This window comes from Ambystoma mexicanum, chromosome 11, assembly GCF_040938575.1.
Source record: "Ambystoma mexicanum isolate Mex_15411 chromosome 11, UKY_AmexF1_1, whole genome shotgun sequence".
NCBI classification, from domain to species: domain Eukaryota; kingdom Metazoa; phylum Chordata; class Amphibia; order Caudata; family Ambystomatidae; genus Ambystoma; species Ambystoma mexicanum.
In genome coordinates, this window is record NC_090934.1 from 1439794666 (window position 1) to 1439812394 (window position 17729).

The 17729-nt window shown below is 44.3% G+C and overlaps 2 protein-coding genes across 8 annotated transcripts in view; both read right to left on the reverse strand.

The window, feature by feature from the left end:
* Window positions 1-13195, reverse strand: part of CHD2 (chromodomain helicase DNA binding protein 2) — a 1289637-nt gene extending 1276442 nt beyond the window's left edge. For 3 of the 4 annotated variants that reach the window (XM_069625072.1, XM_069625071.1, XM_069625069.1), the window contains exon 1: window positions 12166-13195. In XM_069625072.1, the coding sequence (XP_069481173.1) occupies window positions 12166-12236 (71 nt within the window). In that variant the 5' untranslated portion in view covers window positions 12237-13195. The remainder of the gene's footprint in view (window positions 1-12165) is intronic. The other variant, XM_069625070.1, reaches the window with a different exon arrangement.
* A 2219-nt stretch (window positions 13196-15414) lies between these two features.
* The window catches only part of LOC138504521 (uncharacterized), a 263829-nt gene continuing 261514 nt past the window's right edge, over window positions 15415-17729 (reverse strand). For all 4 annotated transcript variants that reach the window (XR_011279858.1, XR_011279857.1, XR_011279856.1 and 1 more), the window contains one exon: window positions 15415-15793. Coding sequence is in view for 1 of the 4 variants with exons in the window: in XM_069625073.1 (XP_069481174.1) it covers window positions 15714-15793 (80 nt within the window). In the remaining 3 variants the exon portion in view is untranslated. The remainder of the gene's footprint in view (window positions 15794-17729) is intronic.

The window sequence follows — 17729 nt, forward strand, 5'->3', positions numbered from 1 at the left end:
AAAACATAGCCAATACAACCACTAGTCTGCCAAGCCAGAGATATCTGGGACTCTTCCTTTTAAATTGATACAAAATGTTAAAGAAATAATGAAACCCTGGCTCTCTTGTAGACTGCCTCTCTCTTGCAATATGCCAATATTACACCCTCCAGTCAATAAGAAATGTGCCGCAAAAATGCAGCAATAAAGATTTATGCTGCAAAATGTGCCATGGCATGCCACAAAATGTGCAGTTTCATCCTGCAATGTCCCAGAAGTTCTGCCTATAATCCCCATTAAGAGGCATGGTAATCCCAGACATTAAGATGTTTTTGGAGGTACTAGTCAATAGTTTCAACATGTTAAGAAAGTTCTTGGTGCCCAACAGCAGCCCCCCCTTAGGGCGTTCCGTAGGGCTCTTGGTGGCTAGATCATTAATGAAGTGCCACCCGTGCACCAACACCGGCTCGGTCAGCCAAGTCTCCTGGAGAGCCACATTGGACAACTGGGCCAAGTTGTCAAAGAGGTTGCCCGCCTTGAAGAGCTGGCTAGAGCCACGAGTATTCTAGCTGATCAGTTGAACAAAACGAGGGGAGGGAGCAGCTAGAGGCCCTTAGGTTCCCCCTGAGCAGCCAGCCTGGATGAACATGCCAGTGGCATTCCTCTCCCAGCAAGACCACCCCCAGCCCTGTTCTAGTAGGCAAACTAGGGGCTGGGGGCGGGATGCAGGAAGAAGCCCGAGCGGCCATACATCCCTCAGTCGGATCCACTGGACAATATCTCTGGCCGTACACTCATAGCCCAGAAGGTTAAATGAGGCAGCATGCTCCAAGATGTGAGCCAGGGTCTCCCCTGAGGGGAAGTAGACCACAGCGGTAGCGCAATCAAAAGATTCCCAAATGTCAACTATTTTTAATGTTGTCGCTATATAAGAAATGCAAAGGAATGATGCAATGGAAAAGGTCGAGAGCAGTTTAAGAACTGCCCCTTAGTTTTGCTAAAGACGCATTCTATCAAAAGGGCCTGGGTGGCAGTTTTATTAGGTGGCCGGGGATGCTTAGGCCCTTGAATGGAAGCTGACTGTACCGGTGGGACCAAGGAGTGTAAGGAAGGTAGCAACAGTAAAGACAGACAAGTGACCACAGTTGGTTTATTAAACTGCAAAATAGGCGAGATAAACGCCTAACCTAAATCTAAGATGGGAGCTAGCTTCGACCATCAAATGAAAATAAGGTAGTGCTAGTGGTGTTGTGTCAAATATAAGGGCCTATATTAAGAAAAACCCATTGCCAATCCTTACACTAATTACAAAGAGTGTGGTATAGGATTCATAAAAATACAAATAATGTGTCAGGACGCAGTAGTCGAGGTCTGCCCCACTTTTTGAGCATGGAATAAGGCAGAACCTCTGAACACAGCGCACTTCTCAGGCTTCCCCAGCACGAGACGACAGCTCCACTCTCAATCTTCAAGAACATTGATGGCCAAGTCTCCTTTCCTGAAAAAAAATGCCTTCGAGGGTCGGAAAAGAACGAACCAAAAGGTTATTTTACATGGTAGTTGGGGTGATAATGGCTCTGCAGTGGGTACCCCTCTTCCGGGCGCAGACGCTTTTCAATCTTCAGCTTCTTGCTTTCGGGTTCACTATGGCATTGCCTTGGTTCACGAATCTTAATGTCTTTTTAAGCAATTCTTCAGGCTTCGCCCCTTTCGGTCGACATCCCTCTGCTGGGTTCACTCTTGCCAACTTTTGCTAAACAGTTCACTGTGGACATCCCTCGGTCTGGTTCGCTTCCGTCAACCCACTGTTCATAGGGACTTCGTGCTTTGCCCCGTTCTGTCAGCATCCCTCTGCCGGGTTGTCTGTTGCCCACTTTATCAATCATGCCTTTCTGAAATCACCCGTCGGTCAAAGTCTTTCGAATGTACATAGCGTTTTGCAAGACCCCTGTATCACAACTTTAACCGTTCGCTTACGGCCCTCCCAAGGCCTTCTGGTATTAGCAATTTCAACAAGCACAGGATTCACCATAGTCTCTTGGGTAAGCACCCATGTGGTGCCAGATCCCTCTGCAACTCGTCACCCCTTTATTCTAACAGTTCTCTTTGAACTTGCTACATTGCAGTTTTCGTCCAACAGTAGTTTTTTTTTTTTTTTTTTAAAAAAAAAAAATCGGTTCTCCCCGACACACCGGCTTTATTGAACTGCTTGGCTTTTCAGCATATTTGGAGTCAAGGCTGGTACCACAGTCGCAGGCGCCTCCATCTGTCCGATTTATCAGTGTATGCACACTGTGTACCGTTGACATATGCTGCAACAGACTTGAGCTATTGTCCGCAGTCTTAGGATTCCTTCGGCTGAGGTTTTGCGTGTCTGGGTCAGAAAGGGCAATGCTGCGCCTCTCCTCGTCAGCCTCTCCATATTAGCCGCCTTTCTCCTCTTGAACTGCTGTGCCTGGATAGCAGTCTCGCCGTGCGGTCTGCTTTGCTCGCAGTTTGCTTTCGTGCTCCACCTTTTATTCCTGTGGGGCAGGGCCACCAGGTGTGTGCGCGATTCTGGTCAATTGCCTGACCCTTGTGTTGGGACATGTTAGGTAAACGGCTTGGGTGTTAGTCCTTTGTCTGTGGTGTGTGAAAGTGTCTGTCATAAAGGGGTGCCCCGACCCCGTGTGTGTTTTGGTATATCCTACATGCTAGGAGGGGGGCGAAAGGTGTTCAAAGAAGGGGGATACCACGGCTTACCCGTCAGTGTCCCATTTCCACTCCACAAGGACCCCCCACCCATCCAGGTGATCCTCAATCACTGGTCCACCCCAGGAACTGGATCCAATAGCAATGGCTGTGTCCTAGCCACCTGGATGACAGAACCCCGGGCACTAGCATAGGGAGACACCTTCAGGTTTCTCACAATAGTCTTAACACCAAGTTGCCCCCCTCCTGGGTTGCATGTGTTAAAGTACGACACACATCCAATTTGAAGGATTAACAACTCTTTATTGAGTCATCATGTAACGACCCCAGCTTGGGAAAGGCCTCATCAACTGACTCCTGATGGAATTAAAGCCTACTAATGTACCAAGCTCCAAGTTCTACCAATGCTCACCTTGGAACCTTGCAACTATATACAACACTTCAATGCTATCATACACAACTGCAAAGGCAACGCTACTATATACAAATGCACCATGCACATGCCTGCTTGCAAGCACCTCTAACACCTCCCTTCCTTCTCTCACTTTTTAACAGTCAACTCAACACCGCCACTCTCCTTATTCCATACTGCTCCCCCTTTGACCAATATCGAAGACCCTAAATCTTTGATTACTTCCTTGGGCTCGGAAAACCCTTTCCTCACCGTGGTTGGCAGTTTCACCTTGTTCCATTCACCTGGTTTGATTACCAACTCGCGACAACAATTTTTCTCTTAATAACGTAACTTTGATCTATGCCCATTGGCCAATAATCTCTCGCTCACTCCCTCCACATCCATACCAACACATCATGACCTTCCCATCCATCCGGGGCATAAGCGCGAGTTGGGTTTCCTGCCTCGTAGTAACTCAAACGGCGACACACCAGTGACACCATGGGGGGGCCAACCTATATTGAAATGTTCTCTCCATGACCGTTCGACAGTCACCCCCTGTGGCAACTGCTATCCTAATAGCTTCCATTAAGGTGCAATTAAATCGTTCTACACAGCCATTCCCTTGTGGGCGATAAAGGGCCGATTTGTTCCACCCCATGTTGCTCCAAAAACTCCCTTTACTCTTTAGACACCAATTGCGACCAATTGTCAGAAAGACGCCCCCTCGGAAAACCCTCTCCAAAACAAAGGCTCTAAAAACAGTATTTTGCTGCTGCTGGTCACATCCTTGAGTAGACACCCCTCTGGCCACTTTGTTAACAAACAATAACAAGTAGGTAGGCATCCCTCGACCCTCTGATATTGAAAGGTCCCAAAACATCCAAAGTCACCTCATCCCCTGGCACCTTGGGAATCTCCCCTACAACCATGGGAGTCTTCTGCACCCAGAGTCTGTTGTCCCCTTCCACACACTGTACAAACATCCTGACTTGTTCCTCAATATCTTTGTCAACGCCCAACCACCAAAAATCGGACCTCACCAATCCTTTGGTCCTGGCCAAACACAAATGACCAGCATGTGCAAGTTCCACCACAGCACTCATTTTTTCCGGGACCAGCAACTTATGACCCCTGTACAAGTAATCACCCTTTACACAAAGTTCATTTCTCACCTTCCCATAATCACCTCTCGCACTTTAATTGCATTTCCAGCTACCAAAGCCACCGCCTCCTGATACACTGCATCCTCCACACAGGCCAAATCCCACTGAGGTTATGGAAGGTGAAAATCAAGTTTCAAATTAATTGCAGTCCCAATCCCTGTGACACAATTGTTATGGGGACCGCCAGTCCGGCCCCATTGTGATGATGGTCCCTTGGGCTGCAATTAAGAGACAGCGATTTGGTGTATCTCCAACTGCAGAGCAGTAAACCACTAAGCACTTTTATTAGCTGAGTCAGCAGGACATGTGACCACGCTACATGTGCTCGGCACGCACTCTTGGTGCCAAGGTCACAACATTCCATACCAAGGGTAAAGACAAATTAAACCATATCAAATCGCATCAGCCATTTACATGCACGCCATAGTACAGTTGGCTCCGGGGTGATGGACAGACTGCGCACTCAAGGCAAATTTCCTTAATGGTTCCACTATGAGAATGAGACCATGCAGGATCGCAGCATTGGATGACATTCAATGTCACTCGTTGCATTTGGGACATAATGGCGCATGATACATATCTACACTTGACAGTTGGTCATTGGGCAGCAAACACGAGGGTAATAGAATAGAGGATGTGGAACTCCCACAAGTAACAATGTGCCCAGCTACTGGGTGCACTTGAAGCATGCTGATCTTGTGTGGGACTGCAGCTCCAAACATAGATAATTACTGGGACTACATTGAGCATATTAATAACATGCAGGCTCCCAGCATCACTTGTACATCATTGCTGTGTTCGCTTTAAGCAGTTAGGGCCATGCAGGACAGCTTAACATAGAACACACCATTGTCTGTGGGCAGCGGGGGGGACATGACCGGCTCCTGACACACGGTAGGCATTGTGGACACAATGGCATTCACAGTCAAGGAGTTTGGCGACCACTTACTTGAGCCCAGTTTATTTGCGCAGGAAAAAATGCCACTGCCGGCGGGCAGGCAAAGCTGCACCCAATGCTGCCAGGGCCACATCGGCTATGGAACGTCTAGTCTGTCCTGACGGAGTTATTCACTTGGGCACTTACATTTTATTAGGCCAAGAGCTGAGGGCACACTTTACAACCCAGCAAAGCCGCACCCGGGTCACATTGGCTGTAGTCACTTGACAGGCCAGCAGCGGCAAAACACTGGTAGCAGGGTGTCTGGGCCGCACCGTATGTGTACTCTGCCGTGGGTGGCAGTTACTTTTCCTTTCTCCGGTGGTGGAACAGGAGGCTGCTCCTTCCCCTCTCCTGGGTGGGAATTTTGCAGATTTGACTTTGGGGGCGCTTCGCACCTCTTCCTCTCCTCGAGGCAGGAGCTGCTTTTATCCATCGCTCATGTCCCCAACACACAGAACAGTGAAGGAGAAACCTCCTTTCTTTGCTATTAAAACTACTGATGGTGGGGCAGGATTCCACCGACAGGCAAAACCACACAAGGGTCCACATCTGCCTGCAGGCTCCCAAAGGCGAGAGTTCATGATGGTAGTGTGCAAAACACAGGCAAGTTAGCAGTTGAGTCAGTCCTCGTGGATGAAGGGCAGCAGGCCCCCGCTCCGCTGCCCGGGCAACGTCTTGGTGAAGGGTGGCAACTTGGACTGCGCTGGCATGCTGCTGGCCTAGGCGGTGAAACGGCGGCCCTTGGTGGTCTCTGGCCAGGTGACAATGGCTCACTCATCAGGCGGGGGCTAGTGGAAGCATGTCTGGGCGGCACGGTCTTTCCAGGCTCACTTCTGCCTGACTGCACAAACACCGTCTCTGTGGAGAGCCACTGCCAACGGAGCAGTTTTTGGAGAAAGAGCAGTCGCATGCCCCACAAAGCTTCATGATTTCTGATGCATATTTTACAGTTCATTTGTGAGGGGGTTGAGGGGTGCAGTGATAGTTGGTCTTCCAGAGTAAACTGGCCTTTTAAGTCTCACAACTAGAAGAGGAAACCGATGTGGGCTAGTCTCGTGGTCACATGGGTCTGCTTGGTCAGTGCTGCGGGTATGCAGCAGATGAGTGTCCAAAGTCACAGCGTTCCGATGGTTGCCGGAATCACCTGGGCTTATCAGGTCTGTCACCATGATCACCCAGTGAGGTGTTACTAGTGCTGTGGTCACATGGACTTGTCTGTTGCCAGGATCACCTGGTCTAATGTCAGCAGTGCTGTGGTGACAGACTGCTTCTCTCCCCCGGGCGGGAGTTTGCTGTAACTGTAGTCCAGGCAACGCCGCGGGCAGGATCCCCCAGGAGTACTTTGTGGTGCTGGGCAGGGCGCAGGAGAGAAAACGGTCCAGGTTGTACCCTCTCCAGCCCCTAGTGGTCACTTGATTCACCCAAGGTGGCACCGACCGGAGGGAAAACAGGTTACACTGCTGCGGAGGTGGAAAACGCTGTGCCTTGCCATCTCCCCCAGGTGTGAGCTCGTTGGGGCGGCGGCCCAGGTCGCACTGATTTCGGCCTATGCCAGGCCGGAGTAAAGCCAATTGCTGCTGTGGAATATGCTGTGCTTTTCTTCTCCCCAAGGCAGGAGCTCACACCAATCTGGCGGCATGGGCCACACTCTCCCCTCCCCCATTCTCCCCAAGCAGGCACAAAGTCAGCAGTCCAGGACAACAGCTGGCACCTCCAAGCTGGAGTATGGATGGCAGAGGCCACGCCAACAAGCAATTAACACATACAGAGACAGAGGTTTGGTGTGTCTGCAACTGCAGAGCGGCTCCTTTCTTCTTGCTGACAGATGTTATCCATCAGCTGTCGTTATTGGATACCCACGTTTGAGCCTCATAACTCATCTTCTTGGGTTGAGTGTGTAGCCATACCTGCCCAACCTCCGGGTTTATCCACGAGTCTCTGGGTTTTCCACAGCAGACCCAGTGTTTAAATAATACACATATACAGGTATTTCGCGTTCATTCTTAGCTGGGGCTCGATTTGCTGTCGTGTGGAGATGAGCAAAGAGGTGGTGGGCCATGTTTCAAGAGATAGAAATCTGCAACATCCTGTGATTAAAAGCAGCTGTGATCATCTCTCCATTCACATGGAAAACGGATGCCAGCCACGGACACAGCAATGAGACCGTGACATGATCCCATGCAGTTAACTAATCTATCCAGCTTGAACCACATCCAGTAAACGTTCAAGGAACCAAAAAGAGGACAAGCGCATTGAAATTAGAATTGAAATGCTGCAAGTGCAGAGACAACCAGTGCATACCCATTTGAAAAAAAAAAAAGTATTTGTATTTTTTAAAATGTCTTTTACGTGCCAAATATACACATGTAATTTACTTCAGGGAGACAAAATTAAGATCCAGGAACCCAGGAAGGCCTTTGTGATATGATAGGTTATTTATAACGCGCTTAATACCCAGCGATGTATAAGTGTGGAACGTGGATCGAACCTATGTTGCTCCTTGTTACGTCTTGCTTCCAAGGCGGGCACATTACCGCTGAGCTATCCTCTCGAGACTTTTGCAGCTTCCATTTACATCACACCAGTAAGTTTGCCTCAGCATTCATAGCGTTCGCCAAAAAATGTAACAAACTACAGCTGGACATTAACAATAAGAAGATATGCCTTGGAGAGCAAATGCATGGCTCCACCCTTGGGAGGATCCGACACATGGCTGCCTGTTTCAAAGAAGTCAGTGCTGTTGATGTGCTGCACCTGCTTGCAGCGTGTGCGTTTGTCGTGTGTTCTGCTTTTGCGTGTATGGTGTAGTGTAAGGCTTCCAAATGCAAAAGGGCACAAAATGGTAAATGCGTTTTTTTTGGAGGGCACAATTTCAATTTGTGCATTTTTGTGCACATAGCCGATCATACTATCTATTTAGTTGAAGGAACTGAAAGAATTAATGTAGAGCAATATAGGCCAATAACTTTCTTTTGGGGAGGCAGCTGTGTGATGCATAGATTATAATAGAAATAGGGTTTCTAATACTGCAAACATGTTTCTATGGAGGCTACAATCACCGAGTTTACCTTTCTGACATGTGGGTGGAGCCTTGTACAATTGGGCGGAGTCTTGTGTGGCTATGGGCGGGGTTTTTGATTTTCAAATGTAGGCAGGTATGTGTGTAGCCATGGGTTGGATTTCTTCATGGTCTGTCTGAGCTTCTCAAAGTACGGCTGGTTTCACAGTGTCTTCGGCGTGATGGGTCGCGCGTAGCTCGGCCCTTTTATTAGCGGGGTCACCAGAACATGTGACCACGTTACATGTGACTCAGCACGCAGCCTCCGGTGTCGTGCTGAGGTCCTAAAAAACAAGATCGCAGTTTCTCCATCCCCAGTTTGGCAAAAGCACACAACCGTAGATCAAATAACCGGATCCGATGCATCGCACGCTTCGCATCAGACGCTAAAGAAACACCCCTTCACTTACTCCCACCTGACACCCCTCCCCCCCCATCAACGACTTCTGAAATAATTCCTACTAAATGCTCCGCTTGCAACTTAAGCTAAACGAAAACCAACGGAGAGACAAACGGCCCCTGCTTTGCACCAACAAAACGCACGATAAAAAGGCGAGGTTTTACTTGTTATACAACATCCTCGACGCAGATGACAGACATTTCCCAAACATGTGCCAGCAGCAACAGAAAACTGGGATTCTAACAATAAAAAAAATGCTGCGGCAGAGCAGTATATACACGGAATGAATGCCAATCCACGCCGTCAATGTTGTTAGGGCAGCACGGAAAGGCGGAGGCTGCCTCCACAGCTGAGCACTGAGCAGCAGGAGCAGCAGCCCCTCGCCTCGAGGGCTCGGCATTTCGACAGGCGAGGTTTTGACCACGTCACCGCAGCCAGCCAGCCAGCCAGCCATCCACTAGAATGACTCATGGGGCGGGCTCTGCCGTTGCCATGCGAGCGAACAGCCAATAGGCCTACAGATCAAACAGCAGATGCCCCTTGAACTCTCCGGCAGTACTTCCTGGTCATTTCTCAGTATACACTGCTCGTGTAGTCAAGATCCGCAGCTAGCTATGCGGCAAAAAGGAAAGCCATTTTGTGACAACACCGATTTTAAACGTTTTAGACTTGAAACAACAATTAACGAGCATACTACTTCAATCGTACACGTAAACATGCTCACTAATGATGTTGTGTCTTCCAAGGAAAATGCCCGAAGAGGTAGAACATGTATATATTGTAATCTTAATTAAAAATTAAGATTTGATATGGAAACCTCTCCACAAAATGGCTGCCACACTTGCAAGCCAAACCAATAGCTCTCCATTATGAAGAAATCACACGTTGGCTTTGGGTGTATAGGAGACAGACCAATTTAGATGGGCCGATTAAATGACTGACTGCATATTGTATGACTAAAGGTTGGCGAAAACTGCTGCTTGATGAGGAAGACGTAGACATTCATTTCTCACTTGGTGCAGGCTTTAAAAGCAGTGCCAACGATAGCAGTGCAAACACTTGTGTTTAGGCGCCTTATAAATGCCATATCATGCCTTTAAAACCACGGGATAGTTACCCCAGCTTGTGTGACACTTTGTGGTTAGCTTCCCTCCTCCCTCCCCCCACCTCCCAGGTAGTTCACACGTTTAATTTACAGATGCATTTACTATCGGTAACAGCACGTATCTGGTTGAGGATAACCGAACACAGGATGATGATAAATTGAAATGGGTATATTAAAAGTCAAATGAGACGTACGACACACGCCGTTATCTGTTGGCTGTGGTTAGAAAAGGACGCAAAGTCATTTTAGTATGAAACCGCAGCAGCCATGGTTGTTTTCAATTAATACATTTAATAAAAAAGTAGAACGATTATAATGGTTTGGAAAGGTTGTTCTGGGGAATGGGGACGGGGTACCACTTGACAGTGCTGTTTGCTCCTGTATCAAGCACAAGGGCCTGCAACGTTGCTCGTGAGGCATTCTGAACTACCATTTTTCCGATCAGCTCTGCAGGATCAGTACGAAACATACAGAGAGCCACAGGCAGCATTCAGACCCCCTTTTCTATCATCACCCCTTGGAATGACAATATAAATTGAGCCTGATCGGTGCTGAGGACACTTCATACAAACCTTTGAGGTGCGATTTGGAGATAAATTACCAGGTGATTGCATTTCCTGCTCTTGTATATTTTGAGGATTATGCTGGTAGACAGCCTTATAGAGAGCATTCACACTTTGCCCATATGTACTAAATACAAGAAAAACTGGTTTGGGATTATATCATTTGCAATACCCTCAAATTAGGCGTAATTGTGGTATGAGCAATGTATATTATGGTCATGCACGTTTAACAGGATCGAAACATATGCTTACAAAATAAGACATTTAGAAAACTCAAACATTAAACCTTTAGAAACACCCAATTTCATGCAGTTGCAACGATCATGACTATGGTACGCATTGCTCACATCAAAATCTCAATACCACACCAATTATTATTAAAGTCATTATTTTAATTTGACGGTATCACAGAATAACCTAAGACTTATTTTACACCTCTTAGTTTGAGACAAGTGTGGCAGTGTTCACTATGCAGCAGCTCAGTTACTATTGATGCCATGTTGGACCATTATCACCACAAGCCTTGAACATATTAGCTGCACTAATATAGGTAGCACAATGGAGGCTGTTTGACAGGCCTGGGACTATATGTAAAAAAATAAAATAAACCACAGTGCACTATATGAATTAAATGCATAACCTCAATTAAAACGCAGGCACCCAATACCAACGTGAGGCCCAGGGCTAGTAAAGTGGTGTTCCACTGACCACCCCCACGTCATCTGGTCATCCTACAATACATGGGTGTGCATCAGCAAAAATAAACAAGGGTTGTCCCTGCACAGGCTCAATGGTGCATCAAGTGTCCCCAAATGACTAGTTGGACCCCACGAATCAAGGGAAGAGAGGCAAAGACTGCAGGCAACTTATGGCACAAATAATCGTGTCCTCTCTCCTGCACCCATGAAAAACATTCAGATCCACCTGCATCAGGTTTCAATCCCACACCAAAAAATGCTTCAAAATCTAAATGGTCATTAGTCAACAGGATCTCATAACAATAGTTGGGCTACTCGTAAATAATTAAAGAGACGAAAAATAAAATGCAAAACAACGAATGTGCACTCAATTTCTTTATTACAAAACAAATCCTCGGGACGAGCGTTTGTATGCAAATATTTCCAAAGTGGTGTGCAACAGTTCATCAGATCCTTTAAATGATCTTAGACGTGTTGAAAAAAATAAAAAAAATGTAATGTTACTTTAAGAAAGTTACTCATTAAGACGTCTTTCACCCCCTCACCCCAAGAGAAGGGGCAGAAATTCCAGCTGCAAACCAATGCATCTAAAACGTAAACCCATCACTACAGAAAGGGGCGTGTCGAAAGCAGGTTACTGTAAATTGTTTTAAAAACGAGCCAAAAACCCCACAACATGATCCAAGTAGGTTTTCAAGATGCTTCTGCCAACATGCTGTTCGAGATTAAACGGTTTGCAAAATATGGATAACACCAATTTACAGTAAAATACAACGTGTCGTCTGTTCATTGTCTTTACTAAACAAGTTAAAAAGTTCATAAAATAAAAAAAAAAGTCTGCCGAGCTGTCGAATGGTGCAATGCAGTAGTGGCCAAAACAAGGTCATGTGTTTGCTACCACAATCGTGCTAGAAAGATTGAGATTACATGTTTAATTACCCCCGTTTCAAATCAATTAAAATGTTTTTAAATGATTAAAAGGGCCTCGACTTCCATCACAACTTTCAGAATTCGACAAAATAGGGAGGAGTGTTATTTGTCAAGGTCATGGAGTTAAAAAGGTTGCAAACGTGGAACTGTTGCCTACATAGAAAAGCCAATGGGCTACTAATAAATGGCTATGTTTACATCGCACTTGGAAAGCAATTTAAACATGTGAACCCTTGCATACCTCGAGGCATTGCTGTGCACGGATCCGCCGCCGCCGTCGCCGTCTTCGGGCTTGTCCCCGTCTTGCATCATCGTCGCTACTTTTAATGTTCGTTTAAAAAATGAAAATCCCAAGCGGCTGCCTCCAGGTATTTAGTGTCAAAAGTTGACAGGATGGGGAGCTGTCCCGGCGGAGAAGACCAAAAACCGAAAAAGGGAAAAAACCATGTCCCGAACTTGCACACGATCTAGAACAAAGCAACGCGCAACCACACAGACAAATAAAAGTTTAAATGTAATAAACGAACAACAACAAAAAAAAAAAATAATAGGTGGAAATCCAAAGGGGCACTGTCCAAATGAAGCACGGTGGGCAAAGTTTTCAAACGGACTATGTAAATGGCACGAAGACTAAAGACTGCGTCATTACGAAAAAAATAAAAATTAAACTAAAATTATTAAAATAAACGGAGGACGCGTTTTCATTAAAAAGAAAAAGCATTCCAGTTGTTTACATACCTACACCATGTGTGGTCGGGGTTAAATTGATGATCGGTTTCACAGAGGGGGGGAGGGGGGCGGTGGACGGCAAAAACCAAACAAAACGGTGAAATTCAATCTTTTTATATCTTTTTTGCAGGATAAACCGAAAAATAGGCTATATGAAAGTAGTCGAGGATTTGCCCGATGTGTAATCGGTTTAGAGGGCGCCCTTAGGTGGAAAAAAGCTCGTCAGTAACACGCACAAAAATGGAGGTACGCCATGGCTTCCGAGCTGGAAAACAACGAGCTCTCGCCCTTCTCCGCCGTGCCTTCTCACAAAGCACCGAAAACAACTACGAAAAACGCGATCCTCCCTTCAAATTCCACATGGGGAACAAGCCGAGCTGTCCATGCTGCTGATGGGGGGCGCGGGGACCCTCCTGGGCTGCGCCAAAGTGTGGAAAGTTGCTGTAAAGTGAAGGCGAAAGCCCCGGGAGCTGCTGCTCTCTCCAAGGCACAGCCGCCATGCAGAGCTCCTTCCCAGCTCTGAGAGCTCTCCCTCTGATTGACACTCTCTCCATTTACCCCACAACCCAGGTGATGTGCCATAGGCCCACCCCTTCCTTCCACCCAAAATGGAGGCAGAAAATGGAGGCCACCAATTCCAAGTGCTTCTCAAGAAACACATACTCTTCAGGGGTGTTAGTCTACCCATTTATTTTTTGATACACTCTATGGAAGCCATAAGCAAAATGGTAGGTTTATTTTGTTAAAGCAAATTAAAATATACAGTGAAGTCATTGCCTTAAAAGGACTTCCTCTCTGGGCAGGAAGTGGTGTTAAAATAAGTAACTGACAAAGAATTAAAGTATTTTGGGTTAGAAGAATGGTCAGCAATTAAACAGATGCATGAATGCAAGGGGCTGGGGGGTGGATTGTTAAGCTGCTGGTGCCCCTCCCCCAACATGACGCAGCATTATTTTTTAATTTTCCACATTTACTTTGAAATTGTTAAACTATGTTATTTATAGATATATTGTCCCAGAAGAAATTTGTGATAAATAAAACAAGTCCAAAGAACCAAAGAAATTGAAGTAATGCCACGTGAAGTCACAGCGCCGCCCTAGTGTTCAATTTCTTGAACAGAAAATCCTTTTGAATCGAGGTTCATAATACAGAAAACAATATTTTGTCAAGAGTATTTACATTCACAATGAAACATATGTATCTGAGGAAGAACAGGGTATGCTAAATTCCAAGCAGCACGGTCTTATCTAAAGAAATAACCACTCAGATCAACTACTTGGGGGCATTGTTTTGAATTAAGTGGCAACCATTTTGTAGAGAACCACAAATCCATTTATTAAGCACCGCCTCCAACTGTCTTGCAGAACTCGGACGCATTCACTTCACTAGAGGGGGCACGTGCAGAGCCCATCATAAAAACATTGAGTCCCTTACTCTGCACCCACCTACATTTGTACTACAGTCATGTTTAACAGGTACGTCCATTCACAGGGGAGCGAGTTAACAAATCATGGACAATGACCCTAGTAATATCACACATCACTATAAGTAACACCTAAGTTTGCTTGAAACATAATATCAATAACTGCAGGTAGCCCATACTGTAATGGGAACACCTAGTATATTTAAGTTCAATAAGGTACCCTTCATCCAAAATCAAAGCTATTCCAGTAGCCGCGTCTGCTGCTTATTAATGCCTCTCTCACCCATGGTTTCTAAATATTTAAGCTGTATGGTTCCACAGATTACCAGGGTTGAAAATATTCAAACAATTGCCTGCTCCTTTGTAATATATACACTTTTGGGGTAAACTATTATCATCATTAAACTTCACAAGAAGACCATGAATCAAGTACCACAATATTCTACCAGCACACAAACGCATGATCAAACTGGCAAAGGATGCTCTGCAAAAGAGGCCACCCAAATCCAGTCAGTGTTCCTAAAACACTGATTGAAAGCTCAAAGCATCACTAGTTTGCCTGAATACAAATACGGTTTAAATGTATTAGAGTAAAACTATGTTGTGCAGTACCCAAAGCAACGCCTGTCAAAAGCATTTTACAAAAAAAGTGGTTAAACCAAGCAATAGTTTTCAATTAAAAAAATGCCACAGCAAACTATTTTGACTCCTCCAATGAAGCAGACATATTCAGGAAAAAAACTATATTGAACAAAGCAATACCCAGCCCAAATCTCTGGTGTAAACGATTTGAGAACAAATTAGAGATATCAAAGAATATAATCAATCTCAAAAGTGGTCATGGTCCTTATAGGTATAATTACAGCTTTAAGATTCTCATAAGACCAAAAATATTCTTCTTCTAAGAAATTATATTTTGAAACTTTTTCTTAACTAATGAAAGACTAAATTTTTTAAATTTAAGTTGAAGAGCTAAATACTTGAAGTGTGAACACAGGTCTGAACACAAACGGAAATCAAAATTGGTTAAGCATTCAACAAACATAAATACAAGGAGTTAGGTTAACCATTTCCAGGATTACTTTTGGGGTTAAATGTGTTTCACGTTTCCAAAAACTTGCAGGAGATAATCTAAATTCAACATGTTGTAAGAGGTACGGATAATGATAAAATGTAGATAATATGAACACAAACTTAACCAGGTAAAGCTTTGTGCTGATTGTACTTTAAATCTCGTTAATAACAAACTGTTCACATAATGTCATGTCCCAATTTGTGAAATATGCATTTATAGAACCAATGCCATAAAGAAAATGACAAAGAAAACCAAAACTAGGATGATTTGATGAACAAGTTTTATTTTATATTTTTGAAAATATTTCGTACATATTTGTTAACATTTAGTCAATAACCACAGACATTAAAGAAAAAAATCCCCAAATGGACAAAAAACATTCAGTGGGAATAAAAATTAGAAAATTAATCTGTCAACTTTAAAACAACAAAAAAAAAACTTTGAGGACCATGAAAAGCTAGACTAGCGTATAAATCTACTATAGAACTGAACATCCATATAAATGTCCTTTTTGAAGGGAGAATGTATTAGCACTTGTATTTTTCTTGTCACGTAGTCCAAATTAATTGAAGAAATGGAATATCCATCTTGAATTTGCCACATGAAGATTAACTTGAACACCCATCAGCAGCACCTTGAGGTCTTCATGAAAATTAGAAGAAAAAAAAAGTGTTGGAATTCAGATAAGCAACTTGAAATAACACAATCAATTACGTTCACCATTTGGAACATCTACAAACATCCTTAATTGTAAAGAGATCATGCCAAATTAACCAGTTCCCTAAAATAAATAATTACTTTCAAAATACATCACACGTTTAGACTGATATTGCATGCAAGACAGTTGTGTAACCATTGCTTCACTTGGAGATTTCTCCAATTTTTACCCTACAAAAAGTCCATGACGTCAGAGTAGCAAATTGAATTGATCAACATAGGAATTCTCTTCTACAGTGTGCAAAGTGAGAACATTTTAGTTTGGAGCTCATGGGAGTTTTGGAAACTTGCACAAATAATGAAAATCAATATCTGCTTGAGAACTACAGAGGACATGGGAAAGATCATTTGCCAGTTTTAATTTAGTAATGCATTTTTTAAGATGTGCAAGATCCTACTATCATTTGCATGCAACCATTACAACTTTTATCTTATTGGAAACCAAAACGTAAACCCATGTACAAGACACATCCCAAATTATACAAAAAGGATGGCATCCGGAAAGAAGGTAGATTGAGAATTTGTTGACACAGAAGTACACCGAGGAGTCAAAATATTACCATCCTTTCGTAAAGAAAGAACTCTATTGCCAGAGTTACCATAAACTAATGCAGTGGCACATGAACAGCTTTCGTTTCTGGCTAGTGGCTAGGTAAGAAAACAATTTAACCAGCCAACCATAGCAAATAGCAGGATAACAGACTTACTCGCAGACAAAAGGTCAAATGCCAATAAACTGGAGCTTTTGGTACTAAACGCACCAGGGAAAAATAGCTCTTATGTTGTCTAACACTTTATACGTTTTTGCGTGGCTATCACAAGAACTGTGGCTTATTCTGTTTCCTTTAAATACAGTAATGTACCAACATCCAAAATTCCATATTTGGACCAACCTATCAAAGTATAGCTAATTATACCTGGTCGAGGCATGACTATTACTGCAATAAAAGCAACACTTGACAGGCCTCGAAAGTTGAGCTCCACATTGGAGAGAATCAATCAATCAATTCAACTTATCAGGCTTTAAAATATGCTAAACAAACTTAGGTGAAAAACACCACCTGCTCTTTAGAAGAACTCCAAAAGCAGTCAAAACAGAGAATGACCCACAACGGATCCTCGTAAAACGCTGCTAAGGCAAAATTTGGGAGGCAAACTCAAATCTGCAATCCCACCATCTATATGGGCGGGATCTGTTCCACAGAAGCAGCGATTACTTAGTCCTCTACCACAACAGAATACCTTTTTCCCCAATATAAATATACACACCCATCCCAGATACAGTCTAAAAGAATGGTCTCATATGGTATCAAAACAATTTGGTCTACATAAAATGATGCCACAAAATGTGCAGTCATCACTAACCATTAGCGCCTTTTGCGGCACCATAAAACAATGAAAGTGCTCCGAATGTGGGCTGCATTAACTAAGTAAAGCCTGCGCTCCGAGCATTTTTAATGGTTTTGGCCGATTCCCTTCACCACTAAGCACCTGTGTAGTTTCCTACACAGGTGCTAATGGTGTCTTTTTCTAAAAAGAAAAGAAAAAAAAAAAAATTCTTGGTGAGCGCCCCGGCGCTGTGCAGTGTGGCTATCACCAAAGTCCGTTTTCATGTTGATGACATAACATTCATTAACATGGAAAACGGACTTCGTTGAAAGCAGCACTGCACAGTGTCGGGCAACAAAGGTACACTAAATTTCCCCCTCACCCCAAAAAAACAAAAACATTATATGATCTGATTTGATTTGGCATTTATAACGCGCCTATATACAAGTGTTTCAAGGCGCGATGAGGCAAGGGAGAGGAACAGAGGGAAGACAGACCGCAATCTTACTAGGCCAGGTGAGATTTAGATCAC